General features: G+C 41.5%; 1 protein-coding gene across 1 annotated transcript in view; it reads left to right on the forward strand.

Annotated features, from left to right (window-relative positions):
* LOC120529941 (dynein heavy chain 5, axonemal-like) overlaps window positions 1-8,331 on the forward strand; it is a 370,325-nt gene extending 361,994 nt beyond the window's left edge. Inside the window, exons 70-71 of the mRNA XM_039754150.1 lie at window positions 1,532-1,753; window positions 6,207-8,331. Coding sequence (XP_039610084.1) covers window positions 1,532-1,753; window positions 6,207-6,425 — 441 coding nt within the window. The 3' untranslated portion in view covers window positions 6,426-8,331. The remainder of the gene's footprint in view (window positions 1-1,531; window positions 1,754-6,206) is intronic.
* Window positions 8,332-13,368: the final 5,037 nt, after the last annotated feature.

The raw sequence follows: 13,368 nt of genomic DNA on the forward strand, positions 1-13,368 counted from the left end.
GATTGGCATTTGCCATAGAATACCAGAATTGGCAGGTCCACCACTGGCAGGCGCCCTGTGCTTTTCATAGATGAGAGCAGGTTCACCCTGAGCACATGTGGCAGACATGAAAGGGTCTGGAGAAGCCGTGGAGAACGTTATGCTGCCTGTCACATCGTTCAGCATGACCAGTTTGGTGGTGGGTCAGTGATGGTCTGAGGAGGCATATCCATGGAGGGACACACAGACCTCTACAGGCTAGACAACAGCACCCTGACTGCCATTAGGTATCGGGATGAAATCGTTGGACCCATTGGCAGACCCTATGCTGGTTCTTCCTGGTGCACGACAATGACCAGCCTCATGCGGTGAGATGATGAAGGAACTGATACCAATGACTGGCCCCTACGCTCACTTGCCTGACCTCAATCCAACAGAACACCTCTGGGACATTATGTTTCACTCCATCTGATGTTGCCAGGTTGCACCTCAGACTGTCCAGGAGCTCAGTGATGCCCTGGTCCAGATCTGGGAGGAGATCCCCCAGGACACCATCCGTCATCTCATTAGGACGTTGTCAGGCATTCATGCAAACTACTGAGTACGATTTGGAGTTGCTGCAATGAAAATTTTCGGGCCAAATTTACTGGCCTGCCTGCCGCTTTTATCATTTTGTTCCCTTTGATTTTCGGGGTGTCCCTCTGTAGGTTCATCATTTTCATTTCCATCCTTTCGTTCCTCACACATCACCATATCAGTCCATAGCAGTTCTTCCCATCGAGATCTGATGTGTTTTTCAAAGTGGTCCTTTAGTTTTTTTGAGCAGTTTCTGTTCACGTTATTATTTTACATACCGTTTGCCTTTTTGCTTATTTTGATCGTCGATTGGTGAAGTGATTTGGAAGAAGTACGGCTTGTGTAGTCTAACGTTCCCTCAGGTCGCCAGGCCACGGGTCTGTCTTGACAGTGTAGTTGCTGGTCCGGACGATTGGGTCGGCCGTTACAAGTTCCTTGGACTTCCTGGCTTGTAAGTTGTGGGACTTTCTACACGCAGGTACACGTGTGTCTTTCTAAATGATGTCCAGTCAATTCGGTTTGCCACCGGTGGGCTCCAGTCAAGTTCTAGAAACATCTCACGCAGAGTTAAAGCAAACAGGATGCACCAGACCACCCACATCAAAGGGTCTGAGCATTTCTATGAATGAGGAACTTCAGCTTTTGGTTTTTAATACATTTGCAAACCCTTCTCAAAACATGTGGTCCCTTTTGTCATTATGGGTTACTGAGTAAGAAAACTCTGTTTGGAACACAATTACATGTGCAGAAAGCGACGGGGGGTCCCAATACTTTATGAATCCACCGTGTAATAAAGGACAGCAGTGGGCAATCTGGAGCAGATCCAGTTAATGGCCCAAAGATCATGTTGGGCTTCAACCTTGAAGAGCCTAAGGTAACACTGGTGATGTGTAGTGACACTCAGACCAGGAAGAAACACGGTGACATTTCCGAATTGTACACTCATTCTCATTTTCCTTTGTGTCCCCCCCCCAAGGGTTTCCTGACAGCAATGCATCAAGAGACAACTCGAATGAACATATCCAAAGGCTGGGCCCTGGACAGCGTCATCCTCTACAATGACGTGACCAGGATGATGAAGGAAGATGTCACTGGACCTCCCCCGGCTGACATCGGTGGCGTCTACATCTATGGACTCTTCTTGGATGGGGCCGGCTGGGACAGAAGGAACACAAAGCTCATGGAGTCGTCACCCAAGGTTTGTTCCCAACTTTTAAGTAACCTCTGCTTTGTAGAGATTTTAAATATTAAAAAACAATATCCAAAACAAAATTAATGAATGCCAGTAAATATAAAATATTACGATATCAGATTTGAATCCACAGCGGTGTCTGAAGCTTGAAAGTGTACTTGTTACGGCACAGCCAGGACTTCATGCCTGGCTTAAGTGTGTTTTCTTTTTCTTATTTTCTATCCGTTATTTTGTAAATAAAAATGTTTTATGTTGTATGTGTTGATGAATATTTTGCATTTACCTACAACATTAGTTCTGTTGTGTCTAGTTCTTTAAATTATAATCTTGGTATTCTCTATGTGAAGCCTAAGGGGGCAGGACCACTCGGCACTTTAAGCCCCACCGCCCACCCAGATATTTAAGACCCAGCAGCACATGAGGTGGCTGCCTCAACATCTCAGACTAATCCAAAGGCTCTCATTCCATCAAGACAATGAGCAGAAAGCCAAAACAACACAAGAGTAGTTTAAGGACAATACTGTGTGTCTGTGAGTGGCCCTGCCAGGACCCAAGACTTGAACCCAAAAGAACATCTCTGGAGAGACCCGAGAGAAGAATGTGGGTGAAGCTTGTCACGTCACACCCAGGGATGGCTGCTAATGGAGCTCCAACCAAATATTGGAAATACTCGTGTCAGTGGAATATTTCCAGTCTTTTATTTTTGATAATCAATTGCAAAAATTCATAATATCCTTTTTTTGCTTTGTCATTCTGGAATATTCTGAGGCGCTTGATGAGGGAAAAATGAATTTAAATGATTTTATCACAAAGCTGCAACATAATAAAATGTGCAAAAGTGAAGGGGGTCTAAAGATGTTCTGAATCCACTGTATACCTGAGTGGTGGCAAGCTGGGCGGGGTTAAAGGTTTGAGTGACAGGTGGGTGGGCAATGTGCCATGTACCTGTGTGTTAGCCGGGTAGAGCTATGTGCTTAAGTGGCAGTCTGCTGGGTGGGGTTACGGGCCTAAGTGGTAATTGAGTAGAACTTTGTGCTATGTACCCAAGTGGTAGGTGGGTAAGGCTATGTGCTTAAGTGGCTGTAAACTGGGTGGGGTTAGAGGCTTGAGTGGCAGCTGGGCAGAACTATATGCTATGTGCCTGTGTGGCAGATGGGCAGAGCTATTGATTAAGTGGCGGTCAACTGGGAAGGGTTTGAGGTCTAAGTGGTAGTTGAGTAGAACTTTGTGCTAAATGCCCAAGTGGTAGGTGGGTGGGGCTGTGTGCTCAAGTGGCTGTAAACTGGGTGGGGTTAGAGGCTTGAGTGACAGCTGGGCAGAACTATATGCTATGTACCTGTGTGGCAGATGGGCAGGGCTATTGATTAAGTGGCAGTCAACTTAGGGTTTGAGGTCTAAGTGGTAGCTGGGTAGAACTTTGTGCTATATGCCCAAGTGGTAGGTGGGTAAGGCTATGTGCTCAAGTGTCTGTAAACTGGGTGGGGTTAGAGGCTTGAGTGGCAGCTGGGCAGAACTATATGCTATGTGCCTGTGTGGCAGAAGGGGCAGAGCTATTGATTAAGTGGCGGTCAACTGGGCAGGGTTTGAGGTCTACGTGGTAGTTGAGTAGAACTTTGTGCTATATGCCCAAGTGGTAGGTGGGTAACGCTATGTGCTCAAGTGACTGTAAACTGGGTGGGGTTACAGGCCTAAGTGGTAATTTGGTACAACTTTGTGCTATGTACTGGTACTATGTATTTAATTGGCTGCAAACTGGGTGGGTTTAGAGACTTGAGTGGCAGATGTACAAAACGATGTGCTATGTCCCTTTGTGGCAGCTGGGTGGAGCTATGGGCTTAAGTAGCAGTCAACTGGGCAGGATTAGAGGTCTGAGTGGTAAATGGGCAGAACTTTGTGGTATGTACCCAAGTGGTAGCTGGGCAGGGCTAAATGCTTGAGTGGAAGCTGGGCAGAACTATGTGCTATGTACCTGTGTGGCAGCTGGGCACAGCTATTGCTTAAGTGGCAGTCTGCTCGGTGGGGTTACAGGCCTAAGTGGTAATTGGGTAGAACTTTGTGCTATGTGCCCAAGTGGTAGCTGGGCGGGGCTTTGTGCTTAAGTGACTGTAAACTGGGTGGGGTTAGAGGCTTGAGTGACAGCTGGGCAGAACTATATGCTATGTACCTGTGTGGCAGCTGGGCAGAGCTATTGATTAAGTGGCAGTCAACTGGGCAAGGTTAGAGGTCTAAGTGGTAGTTGAGTAGAACTTTGTGCTATGTGCCCAAGTGGTAGCTGGGCGGGGCTCTGTCCTTAAGTGACTGTAATCTGGGTGGGGTTAGAGGCTTGAGTGGCAGCTGGGCAAAACTATGTGATATGTACCTGTTTGTTAGCTGGGTGGAGCTATGTGCTTAAGTGACAGTCCGCTGGGTGGGGTTACAGGCCTAAGTGGTAATTGGGTAGAACTTTGTGCTATGTCCTGGGGCTATGTATTTAATTGGCTGTACACTGGGTGGGGTTAGAGACTTGAGTGGCAGATGGACAGAACTATGTGCTATGTCCCTTTGTGGCAGCTGGGCAGAGAGCTATGGGTTTAAGTAGCAGTCAACTGGGCAGGATTAGAGGTCTGAGTGGTAACTGGGCAGAACCTTGTGGTATGTACCCAAGTGGTAGCTGGGCAAAGTTATTGCTTAAGTGGCAGTCACCTTGGTAGGGTTAGAGGCCTTAGTGGAAGCTGGGTAGAACTTTGTGCTGTGTATCCAAGTGGTAGGTGGGCGGGGCTATGTGCTTAAGTGACTAAGCTGGGTGGAGTTAGATGCTTGAGTGGCAGCTGGGCAGAACTATGTGCTATGTACCTGTGGGCTAGCTGGGCAGAGCTACTGCATGTGCTTAAGTGGCAATCAGCTGGGCAGAGTTAGAGGCTTAAGTGGCAGCTGAGTGGTTGAGCCTGTAAAGATTTATTGGGTTCTTAATGTCCCATGTACAGAGTCCAGTATAATTCTTTATTGCATTTGCTAATGAAAATGACAAGTCACCACTCTCTGGCACCATTATGCGTGTACAAGGGTAAATCATAAAAATAAAGGCAATTTGAAAGTTATGTGGCAATCTAAATGGATAAAAGCTGACACAATTCAACCCACTTCCGATGGGTAGTTTGAACACGCACCGTGCAGCTCTCTGCCATTAGTCTTGTGCCAGAAGGAATCTTCTTCGGGCAGAGGGAGTGGTGAAACCTGAAGGTTTTTTTCGTGTGTAGATCAGTAAGCCATCTGGGTACTCATCTTACACAAATATCACGGTACCCCAAGCCATCATGCCCTGTGGTGTGTGCAGATCCACAGCTGCTATTCAAATGTGCAGCCACAGCGGAAAACGCAATCCGTTGGTCTTCTCCAATGAAGGCATTTGCCATGTCGAAGTTGATGGTCGAGCAGATAGAGCTTCAGCACTTAGCGTTTATTCTTCCCACTTACAACCTTTCTGCCCATTCCTGAACGTTTTGCTCTTTTCACTTCCACACTGAGCCAACGTCCTTTGGTGAATTTCTTTTTTTTTTTTGTTATCATTCCATACAAATCAATCAATTTTTACAAAAAGTAAGGACTGAGAACAAGTCGACCCCCACAACTGAAAGAAAGAACATGGCCAGCGGAGTAAACAAACCTAAACTGAGGAGTCTGATAAGCCAATAGAGATGAACGGAGAAGAAAAAAGAAATGCAGAAATAATTGCTTCCTCTGTGCTTTAAGAGCTTCTTCTAAAATATTACTGATTAGATCCTGCCATGTTTTGAAAAAAATCTGTACAGATCCTCTACCGGAGTATTTGATTTTTTTCCAATTTCAAATAGTATAACACAACGGTTTCCCACTGACTTAAAAAGAGGAGAGTTAGGATTCTTCCTGTTTAGCAAAATAAGTCTGCGTGCCAACAGTGTCGTGAATGCAATCCCAGTTTGTTTGTCCTTCTCCACTTTAAACCCAATCCTTTGGTGAATTTCAATGGGGTTCTCTCTCTCTGCCCAAAGAAATCTCACGACGTATTGTTGGTCGACAATGATGCCCTCTCACATCGGAGTGTCCGTGTCCTTTTGAGACTGGCTTCAACTCTTCTAATGGCAGAGCCCTGCACCGTGCGTGTCTGAACCATTGCCAACGTGTTACGCTGCGCCAGCTTCTATCTGTTGCGTTTACCACGCACTTTTCAAATGGACTTTACTTTTAATTTTGCTGATAGTGTATCGCTTTCATTATTGTACAGATGAGGATAAGCCTGAATTTAACACGTTACTTAACACTCGCAGGAAGAGCAGACAGAATGTGAAGAAGTAGACATTTTGTTTTTTTTCATTTTAAAACATTTTCATCTTATAAGTTAGACCTCAACTTACAAATAATAATATTCTGACCTTTCATAGCCCCAGATTATGAGGTGTCACAACAGCAGCCACTGTTTAATTGTCTCGTTTTTCCTCTCTAGGTCCTGTTCACCTCCCTGCCGGTGGTTCACGTGTACGCCATCAGCACCACAGCTCCATCTGACCCCAAGAAGCAGCAAGGGAATCTTTACTCGTGTCCCGTGTACAAGAAGCCCCGCCGCACCGATCTGACGTACATCTTCTCTTTGTATTTGAAGACGACTCAGGCTGCCGACCACTGGACTCTTCGAGGGGTGGCCCTGCTGTGTGATTCAAAATAAATTTTTGGGTTCTTTATTCTATTTATGTTCACTTGAAGACCTGTACAGCTACTATATTTAAAAAGACACCGATCATGAGAAACTTTCAAATCGGTATAACAGTTTACCTTCGTTTTGGCCTCAAATGGCGTCTCTCGCCCAGTTTTTTGATCTCATTAAGTGCAAAAGTGAACCATTTCATGGTGGGGCTGGTGGATGTAGTATGGAGCCCTGACATTCATCAAATCCATCAAATGCAAACTTTTCGACAACGCCGATCCTGCTTAAAGGAAACGGGACACTTGTCTGGGTGATGATGGCGCAGAAGGGCAACAAGCACTTCAGATCCAATTGGCTGTGGTTTGTCCTTCCTTCTGAATTTCCCCACAGCTCATACAGCCAGGGGTCTTGAGGGCCGCAGTGGCTCCACGTACCTGCGTCGATAAACTAGAACAGATTCATTGGTGGTTAAAAACAATACGCGTTTAGGGCTCATTTTAGTTGTGAACAGTTCTACTCAGGTTTTGAGTGTTTCCTCCTTTCTCAAGCAGCCACCAGTTAACGAAATACAAGTGATAGGCAGGAACAACAAGCTGGCCCAAATTTAAACCTTAATGTGTGTGCATCATGAAGGGTCTGTGTTAACATCAAGTTTAGAAATAAATGAGAGAGAGAGCAGGGGATGCAGCAAAAGAACAGATTTGTTCAACTCCACAGTACTTACGGGGAAATATAGAAAGAAAAGGAAAATCCACCAAGTGATGAAGAGAGATTTGATTTGGAAGAACAGCAGCGAGATCCATCCATATTCAGCAATTCAGTCTCAAGTATCATTATCGGCAAGGACTGCGTGGAAATTAGGAAATGGAAACCTGCGACCCTCCTAGACCGTGATACAGGACCCCTGTATTTTGACAATATAGTCGTCATAAGAGGATTCAGTTTGTTACGTTTCCTTTCTGAAATTGTGATGGGTGATTTGCGAATGATTCGTTCTTTTTGAATTACTCTTTAAAGGCAAGACATGTGAACCAATTTGTGAGTAAGAGTGAAACAATTCAAAAGAATGCAATTGGAGCATTTGCATCATGCCGTCAACGTCTTTCATTTTGTTTTAGATGTTTAAGATGCTTGTGTAAGGACCACCCATCTGCTTTATGGCTCTCTTTCGAGGTCAAACTGAATCATTAGTAGTCAGTGAGCGCTCTCACGCATGACTCCGTTGTTCATCACAATACAGCAACAAACACATTTATATCAGCGTGTGTCCGTTGTTGTTGTACTCATTTGATTTACAAATGAATCATTACCTGAAAACGAGGCTCACGATTCTGATACGAGTGACTGAATAATTACCCGAGAATGAGTTTCACAATTCTCATTCATTTACTTTGTGAATGATTCATTCCCCGACAATGAGTGTCATGATTCTCGTTCAGTTAAATCATGAATGAAGCATTACCCAAGAAAGAGGCTCACACTTCTCATTCACTTGATTTGCAAATGAATTCCTCGACAATGAGTGTCATGATTCACGTTCAGTTAAATCATGAATGAATCGTTACCCGAGAACAAGTCTCACATTCCTCGTTCATTTGATGGTTGAGTGAATTTTTAACTAATTGATTTATGCCCCTTTGGCCATTGAAAAAATAAATCATGCACAATTAAACTGTATCAAACTATTTTAATTTGTAACAATTTTACTTTAACACACTTTTTTGTTTTAATGGCTCATTGACTGCACTAGCCTTTGTCATTCGCCGTTTCTTTCAAGTGTGAGCTGAATGATTACCTGAAAATGAGTCTGACAATTCTCACTCATTTGAGTTGCAAATTAATCATTACCTGTAAACGAATGTTGATTCGTGATCATTTAATTTGTTAATGAATCATTACCCAAAAACAAGTCAGATGATTCTCATTCAATTCATGAAAAAATCGTTACCCAAGAACAAGTCTCACAATTCTCGATCATTTATTTCATGAATGATGAGCCTTGTGATTCTTATTCAATTAAATCATGAATGAATGAATCAATCATTACCCAAGAAAGAGCCTCATTATTCTTATTCATTTGATTTGCAAATTAATCCTTACGTGACAAGTGTCACGATTCTCATTCATTTCATTTATGAAGGAATCATTACTTGAGAACAATTCTCACAATTCGCATTCATTTAATTCCTGAACAATTCATTAGCCAATAATTGTTCCATTAATTCATGAATGAATCATTACCCGAGTGAGTCTCACGGTGCTTGATTCATTCGATTCACAAATGAATTATTTTCCCAGAACGAGGTGCATGATTCTCATTCATTTGACTCGGGAACTGAAACATTACCCAAGAATGAAAGTTCCCATTCACTTGTGATTCTCGGACATGTCGTCTCATTTTAATTATGCATTTTAACTGAGTTATCGTGCTTTGTATACTGAAATAAGACAATGTCATATGAGTTATCAGCATGTTAAATATTTAATTTAAAAATGTATGAATTTGAAGTGTGATCTGAAGGGAACAACCTGGTCTTTCCAACCTTGAAAGCGATTGATGAATCAAATGACTCTAAAACAGCGGTTCTCAAACTTCTTTAGAATTTCTTGTGTGGCGCACCCTTTAAAAATTGTTCAATGCCTTGCGGACCCTTTCATTAAAAATTTTAAAATCAATATTATTTCAAGAAAATTGGGGGCGCCAAATACTTTGCACAAGGGTGCCACATACCTACTGCACGGCACTGCATAGGTACAGGCTGCTGTGAGTAAAACATTTTTTGACAAACTATTTATTAAATTTAAGTTAAAATTTTAACGGGATGGCTGCATCTGCTTTGCCTTAACCAGTTCTTCTATGTTTGTGCAACTCTCTCTGTGCCAGTGCAACTCTGATATCATCATTACTTCCCCTCGGATGGTAAAGGTTAATAATTATAAAAATATTAATAGTAGTATTTATGCAATCATTGCTCACAGTCCCACCGAAACCGCAGTTTGAGAACCGCTGCTCTAAAAAAATGGATTCTCTTAAATGGGTAGTTCAAATTGGTGAAGTGGTTTGAAATGTCCACCACTATTCTGACACATGTGGAACGAGCTGTCCCTAAATAGCATGACATCTGCATGTGCGTAACGCAGTTCATTGTGTCAAATCTGTTCATCGTGGCTGCTTTAGCTCACTGCAAACTGTATGGGAATTTCTCTTACTATTGTATAACCCCATTAATGTTTCTGGTTATCTGGATTTCATGTTTTAAAAATACTAAAATTACTAATTAGTTCATGTGTGTCAATAAATATTTCAACATCTTCAAAGGATTTGCCCATTAATTTCACCAGAGGCAGTTTTATAAATGTTGTTTTGTCTTTTATTACATTAAGGGTCACATTTTCGTGAGATGACAAAAGGCACAGGTGCAGCAAGAGATTAAAATATGCAACTTGAAATAACGATGTCGTTCAAACCATGCAATTGCTGTTTTTACAATAACTGAGAACAAAACGCCCAAATGATGCGTAGCTGCAAACTCGGGCACCATTCGTTAACCTGATATTTAAGATATTTTACAACCGGACATCAATAAGATTGTACTAATTACAGCAGATTACTAATTCATGCAAGAAAAAAAAGTCACTCTTTCCTAACAAGCATCTCTACTATTTCTTTTCTTCCTCATAAATACAATTTTATCTTTACACAGACAGTACAGCACAACTAGGAAACTAAATGACTGTAAATAGGCTTGACGTAGAAAAACACCAGCAATTGCCTTTGCAGAGAAATTGGAAAGAATTCCAAAAGCTGGATTAAAATTTACGTGACTAGCCCCAAAACAAATTTATTACAAACAAAGCAATTTCTTTCTTCTTTTTTTGTCCCACATACTTAGAAAAATATGCAGACACGGATCAAGGTTGTGTCTCCCATAATGTTCGTAATTATCTTAATAATGCATTTTTGACCTTTGGTTTAACATTTGAAAATACTCTTCAGATACCAGCTGATCGAGTTGTACTAATTTTGTCACAAGTGGGCCTGCAGGTGCTGAACGCCAGACTTAACCTATTAAATCATTTTTTAAAAAAAGTCCAACTGGGGTTTCAAAGGGGATACCCCACTCGAAAACGATCACTTGCCACCACGATGTCGGCATTGATTACCAAGAACAAGGGTTCATTTTGTGTTTTTCCAGAGTACTTTTTAATTTTTTTTTTTAGATTTCTAGTATTTTATCCTCACAAGGTATGAAACAAATCTTTTATTTTATCTTGAGGACTCCGATCCTAACATTTATTTTCAACTGAAAAAGAATTTGAGTAGTTGAATATCCGCACAACCATTTTTGTTTATCCTGTAGCGTTTGCTTTGCTGACTGTAACCAGAAGACATCCGTGAATTGGACAAAAATGGCCAAATGTGCATGAGCTCTACTCTTTGTGATTTTTTTACCTGGTTACAGCTGTTGTGCTATTACTTCTTGAAAACACTTTTCAGTTTCAGATTTTGTTTTTGCTAAAAGACACGACAGACTTTTAGTTACGAACTTCACTCCATTGTGTACAGTAGTGTGTTCAAACGGGATGAAGCTTTTGAATTAAAGACCCATCTCCTCACTCATGAATTTATAAAAGAGCCTCATTTTCAACTCAAAATTTGGAATTTGCATGAATGTGCTTCATTTTCTTTCACAATCATTTTCCAGATGTATTTTTTCCCCCAAACATTTCAGCATATGTTTTGGATGTTATGAGCAAATAAGTTGACATGTGGATTATAAAACACATAAGAAATTTGACGTTTTAATGTTGTTGGCTGTTGTTCAGCATTGAGTCTACTGTATCAGAAACTTTATTTCTTAATTCTACCTAAAAAATTGATTAAGAACAAGAATTTTTTTTTTTTTTTTTTTTTTTTAAGTATAGCCAATAAACACGGAGTAAGGAAAAAATTAAAAAATGATGATTTTTGGATGGAGTATTCCTTTGATAGTGAGGTAATTTAAATATGTTTTTAAAAAGTGCAAGTCCATCATCTTTAAATGCATATTCAAACTTTGGAGAATGAAGTTAAAGTTGTGAATTTTAAAAATAAAAATGAAGTTCTAAAATCCGGGATCTAAAAATAAAGATATTTTCCATGTGATACAATTCATGGAGCTGAAATTAAACTTATTAAAATATAACAACTATGTTAATCATTTTGATGTTTTAAAGAGGTTGTTTCTCCAGTCAGAAACACTCATTTTATGGGTTATTACTGTCAGAATAGAACCAAAATTCAGGAATAAAAGCAAATTGTAATATTTAGCCATTTTAATATTTTTATGTTTGGTTTGATTCGTCAAGAGAAATAAAAAGTACGGCTTATTTTAGAGTTACAAATAACATCAGCGGTATTGCCTATCAGCCTTTCCTCCCAATGGCGTCTTATGTTGGCTCTGCCGCACCTCAAGATTTTGCCAGTTGTCTTTCACTTATGAAGCTGAAGTCAGTGAGCTTTTGTAGCAGAAACCCATCGCCGTCCCAAGGTTGTTGTTTTTCTGCTAATTTCTTATGCTGCGGTTTACTTTCCATTTTTTGCGATTACACAACTGTACATTTTTGTGCAGGGCTTTCTTAAAACTACGTCTTCTTTCCTATTCCTTGGGTTTGCAGTACAAAAAAATTATAAATCCACATCGATTCTCATGTGTCTGTCATCAACATTTAAATTTCATAAACCCCAAAGGAAACCCCGGGCAGAATCCTGTCCTACAGGAGTGAGCAACACCGTGCTGAGGTAGAGCTTGAATTGAAATACCTGAAAGACACACAAGCCTTTTGTCTCTCGAAAACAACTTATTAAGCCGTCAACATTTTCCTGTTTTTTTTACTAAATGTTTAGACTATGTGCGCAATTCTGTTAACGTATCAGTGTGTGTTGATTTGATAAAAGTAAACTTACTAAAAAGCTAGGCAGGAACCAAAACCAAAAACACCGCTGGTGTTTCGAAGAGCCCTCGTCGGTGTTTTAAAGGTACAGATCGAATTTCAAAGGAGATTACTTTGTTATCCCAGCGACGAATCACTCAGGGTTGACATTCCCACTCTTTTTCGCTCTCAAATCCTCCACAAGATGGCAGAGGTGTGACACAAACTCATGATGGTAGGATTACACACAGCGAGTTCTTCTCTCCGTTAGCCAGTCACAGATCTGACTGTCGAGTCGTCATGCGGCTTTTTCTCCTGACGAGTGTCTGTCTCAGTCGGTAAACATGCATACCACCAGCTACCTTCGCCCCCTAATTAAGTGATCTCCAGTGAGCACCACATTTTAGAATGAGAAATAGCGCAAGGTTGACAGTTCCTTCTCTTGCGCTGTCCATTCCAAGATGGCAGAGGTATGCCAGGAATTCACAATGGTGGGATTACAAGTCAACACTTCTACCTTCAAAATAATGGCAATCTCTATTAAACAATTGCAGGTGAAGCTCTCTTAGCTATGATGCAGCCTTTTCCCCCCCAAAGAGCAGCTTCTACATACACCTCCAGGTACAGCACCATCATCTAAAGCGACCCCCCAGTTATCACCAGTGAAGAATCGCTCAAGGCTGATGCTCTTACCATCCACTAAAGTAAATCTTCATTAGCTGCATATTTGGCTCTCTTAGCCGAAACAAACCTTTTTTCCTGAACGGCTCCTTTCTCTCAGCTGCTTCTATATGTGCCACCAAATACTTTCATGCCCTCAGAAACAACAACTGAGCACTCCTGGATGACTCTTCAGCTTTCTCCAGTGAGAATTCACTCAAGGTTGATTCTCCTACACTTTCTCAAGCTGTCCATGCAAAGATTTCAGAGGTGTGAGGTAAATTCACAACGATGGGATCACAAGCCCAAAGTTCCACCTCTGCACTAAAGGAAATTCTCCATTGGTCAGTTACATATCTGGCACCCTTTGCTGTGATGTGGCTTTCTACCC

The sequence above is a fragment of the Polypterus senegalus genome, chromosome 5 (genome assembly GCF_016835505.1).
Source record: "Polypterus senegalus isolate Bchr_013 chromosome 5, ASM1683550v1, whole genome shotgun sequence".
Classification (NCBI taxonomy): Eukaryota; Metazoa; Chordata; class Cladistia; order Polypteriformes; family Polypteridae; genus Polypterus; species Polypterus senegalus.